The 20,191-nt window shown below is 45.9% G+C and overlaps 1 protein-coding gene across 1 annotated transcript; it reads left to right on the forward strand.

The window, feature by feature from the left end:
* The first annotated feature begins 16,789 nt into the window (after positions 1–16,789).
* Positions 16,790–19,036, forward strand: LOC123178031 (S-type anion channel SLAH2). Its single transcript, XM_044591377.1, has 2 exons — positions 16,790–17,458; positions 17,551–19,036. The coding sequence occupies exons 1-2, from the start codon at positions 16,850–16,852 to the stop codon at positions 18,709–18,711; spliced, it is 1,770 nt and encodes a 589-aa protein (XP_044447312.1). The 5' UTR covers positions 16,790–16,849; the 3' UTR covers positions 18,712–19,036.
* Positions 19,037–20,191: the final 1,155 nt, after the last annotated feature.

A 20,191-nucleotide genomic window follows, 5' to 3' on the forward strand; every position in this document is an offset into this window, starting at 1 on the left:
TAGATTTATCTTTTCCACAGAAGCCAACAGTACTAAGTACGTACTTGATGTACGTCCATTGGTCTTAGTTTTGAAGCATATTATACACACTATTCATGGCAGATGGCACCAGGAAGTGATGTGCATATGTTGTGCCATGCCAATTTTTGGTCGGCCTGCTTCATTGATTGACTCTTCTCAGAGGTTTGTGTCAGCGATGAAGTCTCGGCAAACGGGGTGCTTTGATGGCTTTCACAGTTCTAGTTGATTTGCATAGTGCTCAGGGTCACACATTTGGTGATGGCCATCGGTTGTGAGGCCAAGATGAGGTGCATCAATTATCTCGGTAGAACACCCCCCTTTGGTTGCGCCAGCGGATTTCTTCGTCACCACAAGGCCTCAGCGGTGGGATGCCCTTTGACTAGGGTTGTGACTCTCCTAGATCTTCATGGTGAAGTGTGATCCTTAAGCAAGCGGGTGGCCTCTACCCCTTTGTTATCTTAACTTTGGGTGTGCTTTCCAGTGGCCCGGCCGCACTTGCCACTGTATGAAGGGTGCTAAGTTTGTGGTTTTCGGTTCTCTTCTTTGTTCCCATGTACTTTTTTGTGGATTTGTCATGTGCTACGTCTAGTAGTCATTGCGTTGTATCCTGTTCTTCCTTTTAAAATGAAAAATGGTTCAGTCCGGCTTTCACACGCCATAACACGTTAAAAAAATAGCCTATTCGTGTAGGAATTTACACTCCTAGTCGAGCAATTCACCATGACAATACCGTGCATTCCATTGTCGTTGTTAGATTTACTGCTCATCTCCTACCAACGAGTTATAGATGAAGGTGGTTTGATTGGTGGGCTCACGATATATTTGCACAGTTGTTGTTTCTCGCATATCTAGCACAGTTTTGCACACAGTTTTTCACCAATTTGACTACCCATTGTTAGGTTGATCTCTCCACCAATGGGCCCAACGGCTCATTGGGCCCTTGACCCACGCCCTGATCGAGGGCGTCCAGCCCAAGCAAGGCTGGTGGGCCCCTGTCGCGCAGTGCTATAAATAGGAGGTGGGGACCAGGGGCACGGGTTACGAGGTTCGTCACCGCCACTGTTCCCCACTCCTAACCCTATCCGATCTAGAGGGAGGCACTGAAGCGATGGGAAGCTCCACCGCCGCCACTCACGCACTCTCTGCCATCACCGCCGTAGCCATCCACCATGGCCAACGGCGGGAGCTCCTCAGGCCAAGAAAAAGGTAATACCTATCACTACTGTTGCCGGAATCCTAGCCTAACCGATCTACAACATCTATCAATGGTATCAGCCATGTTTCGGTTGAGGATTTCGGTGAAAATCAAAGAACTTTCCCCTCCCACAAGAACCCTGAAGTTACAGGGCAAAGAAATCACCGGAGAGGGCCTCGTGCTCGCCGGCAAAGTGCGCCGCCGCAAGGCCGTGCCGTTCCTCTCGATCCCCACACGCATCGGCAAGCCGAGGTGCGGGGAAGAAGAACACAGCCTCCCCAAGGGGGCAAAAGGGCACCCCCACCGCACCGCTTGACGGCGGCGCGCTCTCCCATGGGAGCTCGCGCACACCGGCAAGGGGGACAGAAGGGGCACCGCTGCTTCACGTCATCGTTGTCCTCGGTCACACAGAGAGGAGATGCGGGTGGTGGAGAAACAGAGAAACAAGGAAGGGGAAGAAGAGATGGGAGGAGCCCAGGCTCGCCCGGCGCGGTGGTTTTGATGCCGTTGCTGGCGGCCTGGGCGAAGCTCCTCCACTGGCGCCTCTCTCTCTATCAAAGTAGAGGCTATGGAAGAGAGGCGCGGCGCGGCGCAGTGGTTTTGCGCCGCCCGGCCAGGGCGCAGCCCCTTTTTTCCGCCGTCTAAGGGAGAGAGAGAGAGAGATCGAACAGAGAAAAGAATGGGGGCGCTAGGTTTCGGGTCTGGGACTCTGTCCTATTTTTGTTCGAGCGAGAACGGCGGTCCACCGTCCGATCGCGTTGAACGGTTTGGATTAAAACCCTAGCCTCCCCACTGGCCTTTTGGGCCGAAAGTGATCGCGGGCTAGGCCGAGGAAGGCCGCCTCGCGCGGCGTGGCGCGGGGAGCAGGCCATGGGCCGCTTCCTCCGCTGCGGGCCTTGAGCGCCGGGCGTGGCCGCAGCTGCGTGTTGCGCCGTGGCCGTAGCAGCGCGCTGCACCGAGGCCAGCAGCCTTGCGCGCTGGGCCGAGGCAGGGCCAGTCCATTTTATACAGTTTCCTTTTTCTACTCAAAAAAATTTCCAACAAAAATTCTGTTTAGAAAATATATAAAAGAAAAAAGTAGAACAGTTTCTGAAAATGAAAATAAAAATTTTTAGAAAAAGAAAAGTTCATGAATTTTATAAAGAAAATTAAAAAGTTCATGATTTTGTTTATTCGGTCAAATAAAAGTTTCTATAAAGAATATAAAGTCCATGAATTTTTTTTATTCATGTTTTCCGCTGCAAAATAAAGAAAAGTGCTCTTCTAAAAGAAAAATAAAATTCTTATGAATAGAATATTGTAAAGTTTCGCTGCAAAGTAAAAGTTTTATCCTTCAATTAAATTGGAACCAACGGGAAAATTTAATTGGAAGAACAGTTTTTGAGAGAAGTTTTTTTCACTTGTGGGTGAAATCAGATTCAGATAGCTTCTGCTATGACAGTAGAAAGATATTTGATTAAAGTTTAATTATGGTACTGTTATTTTCTGACCAACGTTGATGATGACAATATTATAATTCAATGAGTCTTATAGTTAAAAGTTCAAATCTCTGATAAGTTTTGTATCAAAGTGACAAATTTTCAAAAGCATTTGATAAAGAGTGAGAAATGTATATTGTTAGTTTTCCGCTGCAATAAAGTTGATGATGATGATTATTTCTTAGCAAAGTTGTTTAATAGAAATACTATCATCACATTGTTTATGACTTATATGCATTATTTCCATTTCCGCCCAACGGTGATATGGAATTAATGTAAAAGAACGAGTTTTATTCTAATTCTACCACAACGGTGATTTAGAGTATAAAAAGAAAGTTTTAAAAAGTTCAATGTGCATATTTTTTTAACCAGACCAACGTAGGGTTATTTTTTATGCTCATTATTGTTGATTATTGGCTAAGTTTTCTCAGACTAAAAGTTTTCCATGCTTTCATTCGTGCAAGCGAATGGCTGGGTACTTGTTACCCGAAAGATGACCAAGAAAGGTCATAACGTGAGGGAGTATGTTCTCTCTAAAGAATGGCTTCAAAAGAAAAGAATTCTTGGATATTAATCCAAGAAAAGAAAACAAATAGATCATTGAGAGTCTTGGTTGACGAATGTCTTTCATGTATTCTATATGAAGAAGATTTTTCAGTCAACACGATTTGAGATGAAACAAGCAACATGCGTGTTTAATTTGACCAACGTCGGATTAAGCATGTGTGTCAAAGAGCGTTCGGATTTATTTCTGAATTTCATGATTGCATATGCAGTCAAAAGAGCCAATTCTGGCATTTATGTTCCTTACAGGGAATTACCCGCATAGCGGGAAAAGAGGATTATGATAAAACCCGCATGGCGGGGAAAGTCTGGGAAAATACCTGCGTAACTGGGTAAAGTTGACATAGTATTATGTCAAAAATCCTATACGTCAGGAGAAATTTTGGCTAAGACTTATCCTGTGTGACAGGAGAAAGATATGATGACTCATGTGCGTTTAATGTGTCCCACTCTGGGAGAAAGTATGGAGTAGCTATTATGCTTTCCTAGTATCGACCGTACACCTTATGTGCAACGGTCATCCAAAGAGAATAAAAGTTACAGACGAACCTAAAGATAAGAATGATATGCAAGTGTGACTTGCAAAAGTACTAATGATAAAGAACTATTTTGAGTTTCCGAAATGGAATGAGGAATAAGGAAAAAGTACTCCCATACCGTTAACAGATAACTTCATTACATATGAAGTAATCAGATACATGAAGTAGATACTCAAAGTTTCCTCAATTCACAAGAGTTGTGAATGGTTTTTCGAAATTGTGGCAGAAAAGTTCTTGCCACATTTCGAGGGGGAGAAAGAAATATGAGATATCCATTAATGAAGAATGTGATCATCTGGGGGAGTACGACGATCATAATAATACCCCTAAAGAAAAGAAATAGATGTATTCCTGGATCTTTTACAGTTCCGAAAGCAGACTAAGGAATACTAAGACAGTGCTTAAAGTGCCATAAAGAAGAAAATTTTAACAGAATAAACCCAAATAATAAAGTTTAAAGATACGCCATTCTTAGTGAAGATGGAGTAATCTGGGGGAGCATGGTATGAAGATACCTAAGACTCAAATAGATTGTATCTGGGGGAGCATGTTGTATGACCTATACAACACCCGTTGTTAGCTCTATAAAGGAGGAATGATTAAACAGGAGGTCCCTGTAAAACCTATTGCCTCTTGGAAGTGAAAGACTACAATTAATTTGCCTCTTGGCAATGACAGAGCAACAACAGCCCCATATGAAAGATGTGCCAGTACCTGAGACACAGATGGTCTCAAGGAATGAGAAAATCAGATACTTCTGATTACTATAAAGTCTATGTTAGTGAAATTCAAATGGAGGTTGATCCCACCTCATTTAAAGCGCTCAATCGAGTTTTGAGAAGTGTCTGCTTATCTAAATGATAAGAGACTATGTGAGATGAAATGAAATTGGTGAATTCTGACGATGTTCGGGACTCATGAGTAATTTCCAATGGAGCCAAAACAGTAGGCTGTAAAGAGTCTACAAGGACAATGTGACTCCAAAGGAAATATGTAAAGGTGTAAAACACGACTAAAATCGAAAGGTTTTTTGCGCATTTTACACTGAATAGATTACAATGAGTGTTGGTAGCACATCATGATCTGAGTTACATCAGATGAAAGATATTATGATCTGAGTTACATCAGATGAAAGTAAAGAACACAGGGGATACTGCCTGAAGAAGTCTTTTATGGACTAAAGCAATCAAATGTTGTTTTGGGTTAAAGAAAATGAGAGGACAATTGTGTTTGTATAAAGTTATAGAATGGGAATTTCATTTCCTATATCTTGTACATGCGGATAACATTCTGCTTGTTAGTAGTGATGTTAATTCGACTGCAGGAGGAAAAGAAGTTCTTGTCCTCAAAGTTTAAAAGAATGTCTCTCGTTATAAGGATCGAGATTCACCGAGAAAAGAATAAAAGGGGTATTAGGTGTGTCGCATGGGCATGCTAAGGAAAGTTTCTAAAGTATGCATGCGAGAAAACCTACGCCTGTTCTTATAGTAAAGGGTAATGATTTTGGGAACTTTAGTGTTCCAAAAGTCAATACGAAATAGACCAAATGAATATGGTACCATATGCTTCAGCTGTTGGAAGCTTAATGAATGCAAAAGTATAACATTACAGTGACACAGTTCACGTAACCGGGTTGTTTTGGTAATGTCCAGTCCAGATATAGATCACTGGAATGGAGTCAAGGATATCGGCCTCATGCTGAAAGAAATAAGTGCTCTCAAAAGATTGTGAGTACAAAGACAGGACTCGTGAAATACACAGCGAAATCCACAATTGTCGCTGACTTTCACACTTGGAGTTTTTGTGTGGAAAAACTCTAAAGAATGAATCAATTATCATTAATATGATGTAAAGATAATGTACAACATGATATGAGGCTGAGGGACAGGCAAAAAGGTTAAAGAAACAAGTACCCGGAATTGATAATGGTTGACAACAGCGATAACCATTTTAAGTTTTTCGCTCCTATGACAACGAGTCAAGTGTTGATGCCAAACACACTGACACAGAGTTATGCGTTGTAAAGGAGAAAGTCCGGAATCATGTAGAAATGCTTGAAGCATAAAAGCAACAGACAAGTGTTTGCAGATCTGCTTATTAAAGGCTTGCCGCCCAGTGTGTTCGGTGAACACACAGTCGACATGGGTTTTATGGTATAGTCTAAGATTTCCGGACAATAAAAGGGCCCAAGGATAAAGAATCTGTTTCAAAACAGAGGAGTGCGTTGTAGGTGTTGATTCTATCGGGAATGAACCGTGATGATGAGACATGCTCTACATGCAAATCTGTGATGGAACAAGTACTTTGAAAAGAGTTATTTCAAAGTATAAAGTTAAAAGTATAATGATGAGATCAAGGGGGAGAATGTTAGGTTGATCTCTCCACCAATGGGCCCAACGGCTCATTGGGCCCTTGACCCACGCCCTGATCGGGGGCGTCCAGCCCAAGCAAGGCTGGTGGGCCCCTGTCGCGCAATGCTATAAAGAGGAGGTGGGGACCAGGGGCACGGGTTACGAGGTTCGTCGCCGCCACTGTTCCCCACTCCTAACCCTATCCGATCGAGAGGGAGGCACTGAAGCGATGGGAAGCTCCACCGCCGCCACTCACGCACTCTCTGCCATCACCGCCGTAGCCATCCACCATGGCCAACGGCGGGAGCTCCTCAGGCCAAGAAAAAGGTAATACCTATCACTACTGTTGCCGGAATCCTAGCCTAACCGATCTACAACATCTATCACCCATGATTCATGACATCTCCTCCCCAAAAGCCTAGCTCACTTTTCACTGTCGCCACCCCTTCTTCTCCTTGTCTATGGCTATCTCTCCTACTCCTCCATATCGTCACGCCCGTGGTGCTAAGGTGTATCGGTGGCGACCGCGACGTACTCAGCTATTCGCGCGCAGGGAGGTGGTGCCGTTGGGCGCCGTGGTGGCGTCGACGACAGCTAGACCGAGCAAGGTTGATGCGTCAGTACAACTCTGAAGATGGAGCGGTGGTAGTTGGTGGCGGCGGCCTCTAAGAGCGCGCCAGACCGGTGTGTGCCCCAGACCCGGCAAGTGGCTAGGTTGGGGCCTTAGGTCTTAAATGTTAGGCTTGACTGTAAGGTCTGTGGTATTAGGCCCGGACTATCAGCATCCCTTCATCAACTGGATATGAGTAGCGACAGATGTTGTCTAGACGGTGGCTTCAGACTTACTGTTGTATTTCTTTGTAAGGTCTATTGTGAATAACTAATAAAGCGGATGCATGCATCGACCAGATGCAGAGGCCGGGGGTCTTCCTCCTTTTCAAAAAAAAAAAATATATCGACAGGCCCGTCATTGGAGATTTGTTATCGTCCTTGTCCTCGTCTTGAAGCCACACCAATGGATGTCTTCAAGCCATGTCTGCGTTCGTGTGTGTTCCTCCCCATAGCCAAGCCCATCGGTCGAATCTCCGAAGCGATTGGATTCAACCGATGGACCAAAGCGATTGGATTCGACCGATGAGCCAAAAATCGTTGTAGACACTATTTACTCTAGTAGTTGACTGCTTACAAGCGGATGCATATGCCCATCTATCTGCACCTAACTATTACTATAGTTGATCGTGCAGACACAAACTGATCGAGTAGATAAAAGAAGAGCTTGCATCCAGTTGATCACCTATAACTACTTCGCCTTGATCTACTAAGAAGATCCGCGATGCTACTAGATGCAATACATCTATAGTTCTGTTACTTCTGTAGTACATGCATCTCGATCTGCACATGTACTTCCACGTCAACGCGAGTCAAAACGTAGTACTAAAAAAACGTAGTATGACTGGCTTGGATGCGCAGCTCCGCATGATCAGTACCAGTAATGCACTAGTGACTATGGTAATAATAGTTTTTTTAACACGATACAAACGCAAACACTTAACTCATCGTTATGAATGTACGCACACAACCCTACTTTTGTCGGCATCTCCGAATACTGAGCCCGCATACATATACCCAAGCCACTATATCCCGAAAAGTTTATGCATTGAGGTTTACCCAATTGTTTGAAAATGACTTCTTGGTTCTCAGCTTACCGACGCGTGTATTATTTTGGGTTCTTACCGTGCAGAGTTACCTGGTGGACGTAGATCGCTGTTGCAAATTTTCTTAACGTATGTACCGGCTATATGTTGGTGTGCCTAGCGAATTTGATTGTCCGTGGGCTAGCGTATCCCGTTGACTTCGCCTTCCGAGGATTTTTCCGGTATACGTGTTCGAGTGGGCTTAGGGCATGTACAATGGGGTTGACTCAGCTGTCTATAGGAGGTGCCATCTAGGATATTTGATGCGATGGAGGAGAGAGATGAAGAGAAATAGAAGAGGTCGTCGGTAAATTAGCAGACGGTCGATTCGCGTGAGAATTGCTGGCTAACGACGCCACTTTTGCCGTTGTATGGCTGGGCGTCGGTACTGGTACTACTGGTAGCTCATGGATTGTTTTTTTAATGTTTCACGCAGTGACAAGTTTACGCAGACAACTAATAAAACAAACCGTTGTAGAAGCTGTCTAACACTATCTATATATGACGTGGGTATGTATTCCAGATTGTTGCCGTCTAAACCAATGTACTTGCCCTTACACCTCTATCTGGGCCGTGCTCTTCCGACAAGACAGGCAGCGGTGCCGCGTCGACAGTCTTGGGATTCGACCACATGGCGTCCAGTACCTGTTCCAGTCGCCTAACCACTAGGGCAACCAATCGTTCACGCATATTTTCAGCGCGAATGATTTAAGAATAATTAAAGTCGTGCTATTTATTGACACAGATTTGGGAAAACGTAATTTTTTTTGGGAAGAAATTTGAAAGCTCACAGATTTCAAAATAAATCACGAATTGAAAAGGTTAACGAACTAAAAAAATGATTGATTTTAAAAAAGTTCACAAATTTCAAAAAAGTTCATCAATTTTGAAAAATAGTTCATCAATATCAAAAACGTTCATTCGAAATTAAAAAAAAAGTTCAACGAATTTGAAAAAATTTCACAATTTTAAATTGTTCAGTGTACATCAAAAAATGTTCAATGGGTATTTAAATGGTTTTTCAGCGCATATCATAAAAATTTTCAATGTGTAGTTAAAAATTGTTCAGATTATATTACAAAAATGTTCAATGTATACAATTTGTTCATCTTATATTAAAAAAGTATAAATATGTTTTACATTATTTCAATGTATATCACAAAAATGTTCGCTGTGTAGTTAAAAATTGTTCATCGTACACCAAAAAATGTTCAGTGTATATTTGAAAATCGCTCGTCGTATATAAATTTTTGTTCATATTCTCAATAATTGTTCACGTTTTAAAAAATTCATGGAATTTGAAATTTTTCATCAAATTTTAAAAAAAGTTCATTCAATTTTAAAAATTTCACGAATTTTAAAAAATTCGCATTTTTAAGAAAATAAAAAAAGGAAAATGAGAAAAGAAAAAGGAAAAAGGAACCAGAAAAAAAAGAGAAAAAAACGCCCAGAAATCAGCAAGCAGTGAAAGCTGGTTTGGTGGGCTCTCGCGGCCTACGTAAATAAAATAACGAAAATAAGTAAATGGACACAATCTGTACGGTGGTCTGTTGCTTAGTGCGCTGCTGTTTATCGCGAGTTCGAACCCTCACGTTCGAAATGAGATTTTTGGTGCAGTTTCTTAACAGAAAGAAAAAGAAGGAAACGGGCCGGCCTAGCGCGGCGCGGGGGTATGCGCCCGTTTGCGGCAACAGAAGAAACGGGCGCCTAAAGCGCCCGTTAGGAAATGCCGCTTTTACCGATTATTCCAGAGTTCGGTCGTCCCTCGCTCTAGAAATCCTGCCGCTTACCGCTGCCGCCTATGCCCTGCACACGTACGTACCGTGCTACGGTGTGGGGTTATAAATAGGTCGTCTTCCTGTCCGTACTGCCTCGGGTCTTCTTTCGTGTCTCACCTCATACATTAATTCTACTATGGTTGCTCCTTTCTCCAGTCGTAATGGTGACAGCCATGGACGCCTTGAAGATCCGCAGCGCCGCCGTTGGGTGCGGTTCTCTCCGCCTCATGCGCGGCATGGAGCAGCTTCCTGAGGAAGGGAGATCGGCGAGGTGGCCGGTGACGACGGCACCGGTGGAGAAGGCGGCCGGGGAGCGGGGAATAGGAGTACGATAGTCACGCGTGGCTCGAGCTGTCCCGCGCGCCGGCGTCCCAGCTTTCGTCGGCACTAGAGCCCTTCTCGCGTCGTCGTCGTCAGGAGCTGTCGTTTCTCAGCTTCTGGTATGCTAGCGCCGAAGCCGACGTGATGAGGTACCTCAAGCCCCCTGTCGATGCGTCTCCGCGTCAACTGCAAGACGGCTACCGCGCGACGGCTGCATCTTCCTCGCTCACCTGGCCGGTGCAGCCGGCCGTCCCGTGCACTGCGTCACGCGTATATTTTCAGCTTGCGTGCTGCTGTGTCGTCGCGTGTGGTGTGCTTGGGCTGGATGCAGCGGGCGAGAAGACCATCCTGTGCAAAAGCTGCACTTTGAGGAGGTCCTCTTGACTGTCCCTATTGTACAAGCTGCATGTTGGGCAGTACGACCTGTGAAATTATAGGATGGCTGAATATTATGTGTTGTATTGATGTGACCCTTGTGGGGATATCTATACTTTCTATACTTCTATATATTACACGAATAAGTTTGAGTATTAGCCGTTAGATATGCTGCATCGGACGGTGGACAAGTAGCAAATCTGTGAGCTGCTGCACGCTGGCCGTTGATTAGAGTCCATCGGACGGCTGAAGTTGCGGGGATTCGCAGCTACAGTAAACCTACAGTACCCTGTGTTCCCAGTCTATTGGACTGCTCCCCAGGACCAGCATGTACTGGCGCATAAGGAGAGGGTACTAGGGGACTAGAGAACACGCCGGATAGGGTGGGAAGAATAGGACTGTCAGGAGAGTTCTAGAAAGACAAGATACACCGGATAGGGTGGTATTCCGTTATGGTATAGATGCAGATAGTGCAGTATAGTTATCAAAGCATAATATTATGTGATCGTGTTAGTAAGAAGCATCTAATAATCATGAGATTATAAGCCACTCTGTTGCACAAATAATTTTGACAAAATTCATAATAGTGCCTTTTCTACGTACTACTCCCTCCGTCTCAAAATTCTTGTCTTAGATTTTGTCTTAATATGGATGTATCAAGTCACGTTTTAGTATTAGATACATCCGTATCTAGACAAATCTAAGACAAGAATTTTGGGACGAAGGGAGTAGTATATAGAGTACATGAGGAGTAGAGGCTTGGAGTACAAGACAAGTTACAAAGGTTTAAACATATTCTATCTCTATCTTCTTATCTCTAACTTAAACCCAATTATACTTCTAACATTCCCTCTCAGTCGTAGCGGGAGTGAAGCAGACGATTACGACCGAATTTGAAGTCTTACGCTTCGTCTTCTCCACACACCATCATCAACTGCGTCTCTGATGGTTGATGGGTCGACACCTAGGACGGTGACTGCGTCCCCTTCTGGTGCCTTCCCCGTCTTCTCCTCTATTACCTAGGTGCCTTCCCTGTCTTCTCCTCTATTCGACCATCCTGTACAAGCTGCATGTTGGTCAGTTATATTGGTAAAAAAGAAACTGTATCAACTGAATTGTCTGCTGGCTTGCCGGTGTTAAACTGAAATTTTATCAATTGGCCTCACTGATGAGTGATATATTGTTAGTGAGGCAAGGCAAGAGAGTTGATGATGTTGGGAGACTATGTTGGTACTTGGTAGTAGTGGAAGAAACGCATTTTTAATAATAATAATAATATTCTATGTGTGCATGTATGTATTATCTTTTCTATTTGAGATCGTACTACGTAATACAGATGGAGATATCGCATGTTCATTTCCTAATCAGTGCGGTTGGCTGCAATGAATATCTAATAAACTGAAGTAATAAATATACCTTGAAGTTCTCCACTACTGTGAAGAGAACGCAACTAATTTCAATATTCAGTCGGTTAATAGTGAGTCGATTTATTTTATATGAGATGCGGTGAAGATTCAGTCAGCTAACAATGGAAGGCAGTTGATTTCTATGTACAAATTCAAATAAACATGTACGTGTTTACATCAGGTGCGCCAAGCACACCTGGTCACATCCATGCAGCATGCAAAAGAATGTCCCACATCCCACATGAATTCACCAAGTGTACCAACATATTACACACCACCAGACCCCACAAAATCATACGTGTCAATACCCTATTAATCGTTCCGAGCTGCAAAATAAATTCCAATATGTTATATGAAAAAGATCGGTAATGAATAGAAAAGTATGCCGGTTAGTTTAACTCTTGCTAATGCGGTCCCAGTACACATCACAGGCCTCTCCTTTGTCTTGAAATAATTCATTGTTATCATTATCTTATGTTTTTTAACGAAGAAAGCTCCTTCTTTGCAAGCTGAACGGTATGGAATGATGCTAATTGTGCTTTTATATCACCGTCTCTGTGTATGTATATCAGTGTGCTTTTCTTTATGTAGTAACATATAACACATGTGAGGCCACCGCATATATTTTCATTAGTTTATAATAATTGTTCATAATTCTATAACGACATATAGACGGGCGCGGCGTGCCGCCGCGCAGGTTAAGCTAGTAAAAAAACTAGTAGTTTTCTAAGAAAACAATGCTAAACTTTATACCCTTATTATTCCTTGACGATTTTCCGCCAAGTTCTCGATCACCACATAGATTATTAAATCGAGTACTCCCTCATTGATATTCTAAAGCAATCCAGCACATTGTGTAGCTTTGTTCTTGACTGATAACCCCCGTGTAGTTTAGCTCGTCTTGCATGCATGCACGTAAGCATCTAGCCATCCAGGGGGTTCGTGGAAGCAACCTCTACAAAAAAGACTTGAAGACAAGGAAGCGACCTCTACATGAGGCATGAGCATACTCTCTGAACCCGGCCGAACGATCGACCAAATGCAGAGACAAGTCACGGTCCACACCCACCTCCACAAATGACTTGCAATTTCTACAGCTTTTCTTGGCTTAGCGTGCAGTGTGGGCTCCTGGTGTGCACCACGGCACTTTGCATGCATGGTGGAGTATGTAGTGGCCGGGCTGCTAGCTGCTTGGCTCGCGTCGGTCAAGGTCAAGAGCCGGAGGATGAAGAAGGCGGACACACGCTATCCATCGATCGAGACCGATCTTTCGGCTGGCACCACACCAGAGGCAGGCTCAACTTCTTGACTGCACTGCCGTCTCCGCGTACACGCCGCGTAGCTCGCACCACGGTGTACATAGATAGATTCCTCCTCCCGGAAGGAATGAACCGCATGCGTGCATGAAGCTTCCCAGGAGCTCGATCGATGTTACTCCAGATTAAATGTAATAATGTCTTATATTAAGGAAGAAAGTAGTTTACAAAGCATGCAAAAGTTCATTCGTACCTTCGATTCCTTTTTCGAAAGGAATCAAAGGAATGAAGTAGTGAGTGTAACCATCAGAGTTAGGTACGTACCGACAAAGGTAATCATCTTCGGATTATGTCTAAAGGTTCTTCTTCGAGAGTTGTGATCCTCACATCCCGCAAAGTGTTCATGCAGTCCATCCGTTCTGCCGGCAAAGATATGTGTCCACCAAGCAAAGAATCCGTGGAACAAGGTGGAGAAACACTATAATGCTATTAGGAGATAGTCTGGCATAAGGGCATCTTTAATGCCAACCTCTAAATTTTCTTCCGCATCCATAGACAGGGGGACCAGTCAGTGGATATGGATGCCAGAGTCGGCCATCCGAGGTTATCTGGTATATGTCAGTAAAGGGCATTATGAAATTCAAATAAAGTCTGATCCATAGCGCGTACCGGATCACATGCCCGATCACAACTAAAAAGAGACAATCATGCTTAGTTTTTACATGCCCGAACACAAAAGAATATCAGTCCAGCAGTTCATGCAAAAAATAGATTTTCTGCCATGCCGAATCAGCAATCAGGCTCAAGGTGCCGTCGCCGCCACGTAGGCAGCCTTCGCCTCTGGCTTGTTATTCGCCGCCTCCATCTCCTCCTTGTTCGGTGCATCCAACTCATCTTTCTGCAACATCTTGTAGCGGAAGGCTTGCACGATCATTCTCGTGTCAGCATCCAAAGATTCCAAATTCAAGGTTAGCATCATGGCGTCCTCCGCATCGGCTACGATATTCATCTTCTTCTCTTCAAGCATCGTCTTCTTCTCCTCGAGCATGACCTTTTCTCTCCGAGCATGGCCTTCTTCTCCTCGAGCTTGAACTTCTTCTCGGTCGCCTCCATCAACAATTTGAACCTCTCCGTCTTTTTATCTTCCTTGATGCCGGAGCGCTTGATGTATGCCTCCCCCTTCTTCAATAGATGTCCTCGAACCTGTCTGTCAACTTGGACACCGCACCTTCTTGCTTTGCCATCTCCTCCTCCCACTTGTTTCCCCGAAACACTTTTCTAACCTTCTTGGGCGGTTCTTTTGTTGGGTCAGTTGGGTCACCGGTTTCTTCCTCGATGGCTTTGGCGGCGGTCTTGGCAATGTATAGGTTCCACTTCGGTTGCCCATTCAATTTCAACCAACAATGTATGGCGGTGAAGTTTTTCTTCCCCAATTTCTTGAACACCGTGCACGCATAAGAAGGCTAAAAAATAAAACATTGTCAATAATGCATATCTGCCTGCACAACTATGCATGCATATCCGGCTACAAAACTATATATATCCGACAAGTGACCAAAAAAACTATGTATATCTGACTAGTGATAAACAAAACTATGCATATCCGGCTATAAACTAATCATATTCGTTCAAATGAACTTACTTGCTGGGTGATTTGCGCACCACTAGGCTACCGTGCGATGACATGCTGCAAATGGCCGCTTGATGGTGTACCATCAATCGTTGAGGGACTTTGATTCACGGTTGCGAATGACCACATCCGAGTAGAGCGCAGAATGCTTGTCTTCATGGAACCATGTTTGAATGTTGGCCCAAAACGTTGTGTCCTTTTGCTCTGTGCCATGGATCTGATCGAGACTAGTGGCCAACCATGCATCGCACAACAACTCTCCCTCCTGCATGTTGAAGCTTTATCCTCTAACCCTCTTCTTCGGATCACGGGCAAAATCACCCAGATCATCGTCCTCGCCCTCCTCCTCCTGCTCTAGCTAACCGGCGGTCCAATCTTGCTGTTGTTTGCCCGTGCCGGTCTGGGTGTAGCCCTGCTGCATGCTGGTCTGCGTGTAACCCTGCTGCGCATGGGAGTAGTTGCCAGACTCAGTGGGATCCCAAGTTCTCCACCTGCCCATCCTCATAGCCATCTCGTACACCGCCTGTGTTGTAAATGATGTCGAACATCTCCCTGCCCGCGTCATTGTACACCGGCTCTTCCGCTTTAGGCATAGCAGCGAACAACATCCTGGCTCCCATCTGCTCCCTGTCCACCGTCCACACCCGGACAAACTGCATCGAAGAACACTCTGAGAAGAGCAGTGGTGCCGCTTTTACGTTGATGATGTAAGGCACTTGCCCGGCGGCCGTTGCCGTGGACCGCCTACCGAGTTGCTTGGCAGCGTAGAAGTACGAAGCCTTGTAATGCTTCAGCCAAGGCGGCGCCTGTACAGTGGGCGACATTATCGGGGCACAGCGGCCCATGCCGCGACCTCCACCATGTTAACGACAAGCACGCCCACCGCCATGTCCGCCACCAGCATGTCCTCCGTTGGCCTTGTGCTTCTTGAGTGTTGATCTTCCGGGCAAGCGTAATGTTCGGATCCTCCAGGACCTTCACCACCTCCATCTTCGGTAGGTTATACTACGACTCCATGCGTCAGCAGAGGGAGGGAAGAAGAGAGCGGAGGAGAAAAGGGCGGGAACTGGGTGGAGAGCGACAGAATGGAAGAAGAGAGTGGGAGATTTTGCCGTGGAAACAGTGTGGACAGCTACAAAAGCGCGTACTCCACCTCCCTTCGAACTCCTGTAAAGCCCCCCCCCCCCCCCCCACACACACGTTTGGTTCCGGTCTGCGAGAAAATCGTTGTCCGAACTGCTCCGTGGACGAAGGGTGTCGGCGTTGGATGGCTTCTGGGATTCGGACAGCAGCGTCTGGATGGATAGTACCGGTTTGAGGGCCGATGTTGGAGATGCCCTAATCGGATAATCCTGGCATAATGCCGAGCAATTACGGAGGCAAAGCTCACATGCAATTGTATGATTGATGAGAGCTTTCATTATCTGAAAAAAAACCTACTCCCTCCGTCCCACAATAAGATCATGAGGGAGTACTATATGACTATATGACCACAATTCTATCATAGTTTTCTTTTTCAAACGTGTTACCCATTTGAGCACGAGCATGGGCCCATATATGCACCATTTTATTCTTTGCACACACAAAAAAAGGTCGTGCTTGCCTCTATTTTTTTTATCTGTCATGCATAATCCTAGTATATTGTTATTATTTCTACGTCAAATTAATACATGTATACTAGTATCTTATTACTAGCCACGAACCCATGAGACACGCTCGATCGATCGAGCTCTCCGTCACAACATCTGTCGAGGTCGAGGTCGCGTGCATGAACGCACAAGAGTTTCGTCTCCTTGGATCCATGGACCGCCGGGGACGTGATAAAGACGACGATGACGGACATTGTCTCTTTGACATGGACACGGGCAAGAGGCGTGGAGGAATCCGGCGCGACCGCTGGCTGCGCAGTGCCGACTGCTGACGGTGACTGCGTGGCGCGTGCTATATCTGTCGCAATAGCTTTTTGGAAGTGCGGTGATGCGTGGAACCTTCGTGTGTTCTCCTCCACGTGCGTGCCTCATCCCACCCCGTGCCGGCGCTGCTGACCTGACCGCCGGTCGCCGGTCGGTCGGTCCGTCGATCCATCAGCTGGCTAGCCGCGCGTGCGTCCTCCACTCGGGTCATGTGTCTATAAATAAGCTGGCCACGCCCACGATGCGATGCACATACATTCACTCGCCAGTCACCACCAACTCGCACGCGTCCAGCGGTGGAGACGAAGAAAGAGAGAAAGTTGTTGCCATGGCGTCCAGAGAGGTCAGCATCCAGATGCCGGGGTGTGCTCCGTCCCCGGAGCCGCTTCTCCTTCGTGTCCCGTCGCTTGCCGCCGGCGTTTCTTCAATGGAGGCTGCGGATGCCGTCGTTTCCGGCGGCAGGACCACCAAGGAAGCGGCCGCGGCTTCTTACGCTGAGACGACGAGCTCTGTCTTGATCAGCGTCCCGAGCATGCCTCCGGTCGTCCGCGCCAACAAGGCCGACGTGAGCGCCCCTGCCGTGCCGCTGAGCGAGTCGATGGTCGAGCGGGTTCACCATCCGGCCGTGCCGCAGCTGCTGAAGCAGGCCCGGCACCACTCGCAGCCGTCCTTGGTGGTCAGAGTCGGCGGCGAGGTGCCGGCGGTGCTGCGGAGCGACAGCATGCGGGAGCGAGACCGGCGGTTTGACCATTTCAAGACGTTCTCTGGCCGCCTTCAGCGGCAGCTCTCCAGCCTCCGCGGGGTGCCACAGGACACCGACGTCGAGCAAGTTGCGGCGTCAAAGATCTCAGAGGAGGACACCGACGAGGACGATGCAGTGCCCACCGCCGACCGCTACTTCGCCGCGCTCGAAGGACCCGAGCTCGAGACACTTCGGGTACGTACCACGTCACCGCATAGCATTCCAGCAAAAAGTTTACCATTCCTTACTAACCCATCTTTGTGTCTAATATACTTGTGAACATGCAGTCGACAGAGGTAGCCGTGTTGCCTAAGGACGAGACATGGCCGTTCCTGCTCCGGTTCCCCATCAGCGCCTTTGGGATGTGCCTTGGCGTAAGCAGCCAGGCCATGCTGTGGAAGACCCTCGAGTCGGAGCCCTCCACCAATTTCCTTCATGTGCACCCTGCTGCCAACCACGTCCTCTGGTGGATCTCTGTCACACTCATGGTTGTTGTTTCCATCACCTACCTTCTTAAGGTCGTCTTCTACTTCGAGGCTGTCCGCCGCGAGTTCCATCACCCGGTGCGCGTCAACTTCTTCTTTGCACCATCGATTGCTTGCCTCTTCCTTGTCAAGGGCGTGCCGCATCCGGTGTGGGAGATCCACCACGTTGTCTGGTACCTTCTCATGTTGCCCATCTTGTGCCTCGACCTCAAGATCTATGGCCAGTGGATGTCTAGCGGCGAGCGGCGCCTCTCAAAGGTGGCCAACCCATCCAACCACCTCGCTGTCGTTGGCAACTTCGTTGGTGCGCTGCTCGGTGCTAGGATGGGTCTCCGAGAGTTGCCAATCTTTTTCTTCGGCGTCGGGTTGGCCCACTATGCCGTGCTCTTCGTCACTCTGTATCAGCGGCTCCCCACCAATGTGCAACTCCCAAAGGAGCTCCATCCAGTGTTCTTTCTTTTCGTCGCCGCGCCTAGCGTCGCGTCCATGGCCTGGGCGAGGATCTCTGGCGAGTTCAACGATGGTGCGAAGCTCCTTTACTTCATCTCACTATTCCTCTATGTGTCGCTGGTGGTACGCGTCAACCTCTTTCGGGGGTTCAGGTTCTCGCTGGCATGGTGGGCGTACACATTCCCAATGACGAGTGTGGCCTTGGCGACGGTGTTGTATGCATCGGAGGTAGACAATGTGTTGACGCGCTCACTGGCAGTCGGGTTGTCAGGAATTGCCGTTGTCACGGTCACCGGCGTTCTAGCCACCACCATGTACCACGCCTTCCTGCGGAAGGACCTCTTCCCCAATGACGTATCCATAGCCATCACACGACAAAGGCCCAAGTTTAGCAAGATCCTCGCGCACCTTCGGTCGTCGAGCTCTGATGTCAAGGAGCTTGTTCTTTCCATCCCAAATTTAAGTTCCAGTTCCAAGCAGGGCGCATACTGCAATGACGCCAGCTCCAACTAGAAGACGAGCGGCGGTGTCGGCGAGTCTCCTGTGGCACACGGGCTCGGAAGAGGAAAGTGTTACGAGGTCCATGCACGACATCCTGCATGTACGCACGGCTAGCGTATGTTGATTAGTAGTGCTTTTATAGAGTTCTATGTGTTTTTCTTCATTCTTTTTCTTCTTTGTGAACTTGCTGCACATAGTTGTAGATTAGGAGTGATATTGTGAGCAATTTACATTGCCATGATAATGATATAATTGTCGGACATAACGGTTGAGCTTGTAAATTTAGTGGTTATACTTTTTTCTTCAGAAGTTGAAAAATGTCAGTCACATTTCTTAACTCTATTCTCGTCTCAAGTAACTACACAGACCTGAAAATTGGAAGGACATTTCACCAAAGGTGTATCAATAAAATGGATGGCTTAGTGTGTTGCAACTTTACAAGGGAGGTTTTCAAAGTTTTAAGACAGAGGAGTATTCGCAAAATCATTTTTTATGTGTGACCATGACATGCTTTCCACTCATTGCTCAAAACTAAGGTTACCGCTAACGGCGCCTCTCTCAGACTTAGCTTTGCTTACATTTTATTTTAATTAAAACATAACTTTACTTACATTTACTTTCAATTAAACATAGCTTTGCTTTGATTTTTCTTTGAGGGGTTAAACCAAACTTTATTACTCAAAGTTCACACGAAGTAGGGATTATGGGGTTCGGACAACCAAATGTGCCGCCCTTGATCCAAGGAATGTGAGAACTTTGCTAACCTATCATCATCGTTGCTCCATAACTTCATCATAGCCTCTGCAAAAAGTCCTTTACAAATATTACTTGCTACCTGGATAAGAGACGGATTAGGTTTCGTTCCACAACTTCAAAACACTTGGTTACTTACATAGTTGAAGATATAGACCAATATACGCCTTCCGCCGTGACCTTGACTCCAAAATACATGACGTTTTGCTTGGAGAAAGATGAACTAAAGTATGAATAAAGCGCAAGACTTTAAATTCAGTCGCAATCGTCTGCATTACTCCTGCTACGAGTCTACGACTAAGGGGGGATGTTAGCAGTATAGTTGTACTTAAGCTAGACATAAAGGTTAGAAATAGAATACACAAGAAGCAAGGGCGCGCAAGTTGCCGCGCCATTTTTCTCCTTTGTCATTTATATATGGTTATTTTTGCTTGCTATATCTACTGTATTATGTCTCCTGTAAATTTTTTGATAGGTCAATGACATAAACATATATTGTAGAGCGTAAAATAACTTTGTTTTCTATAATTCATTTTCTTTTCATCTAAAACAGTAGAGGTACCAAAGTAACTTATAGAACTTGAAGAGCATAGATAAACATGATAAAAATGAGAGAAAGGTGACCTGATAGATTTACAGCTAAGAAGCTCGCAACACCCCATGTACAGCAGGAGCATCATCAATGATGGGCATCACAAACACTCAACCACTCAAAAAATGATTCTACGTATAGCAGCTA

Source organism: Triticum aestivum, chromosome 1D (genome assembly GCF_018294505.1).
Source record: "Triticum aestivum cultivar Chinese Spring chromosome 1D, IWGSC CS RefSeq v2.1, whole genome shotgun sequence".
Lineage (NCBI taxonomy): Eukaryota > Viridiplantae > Streptophyta > Magnoliopsida > Poales > Poaceae > Triticum > Triticum aestivum.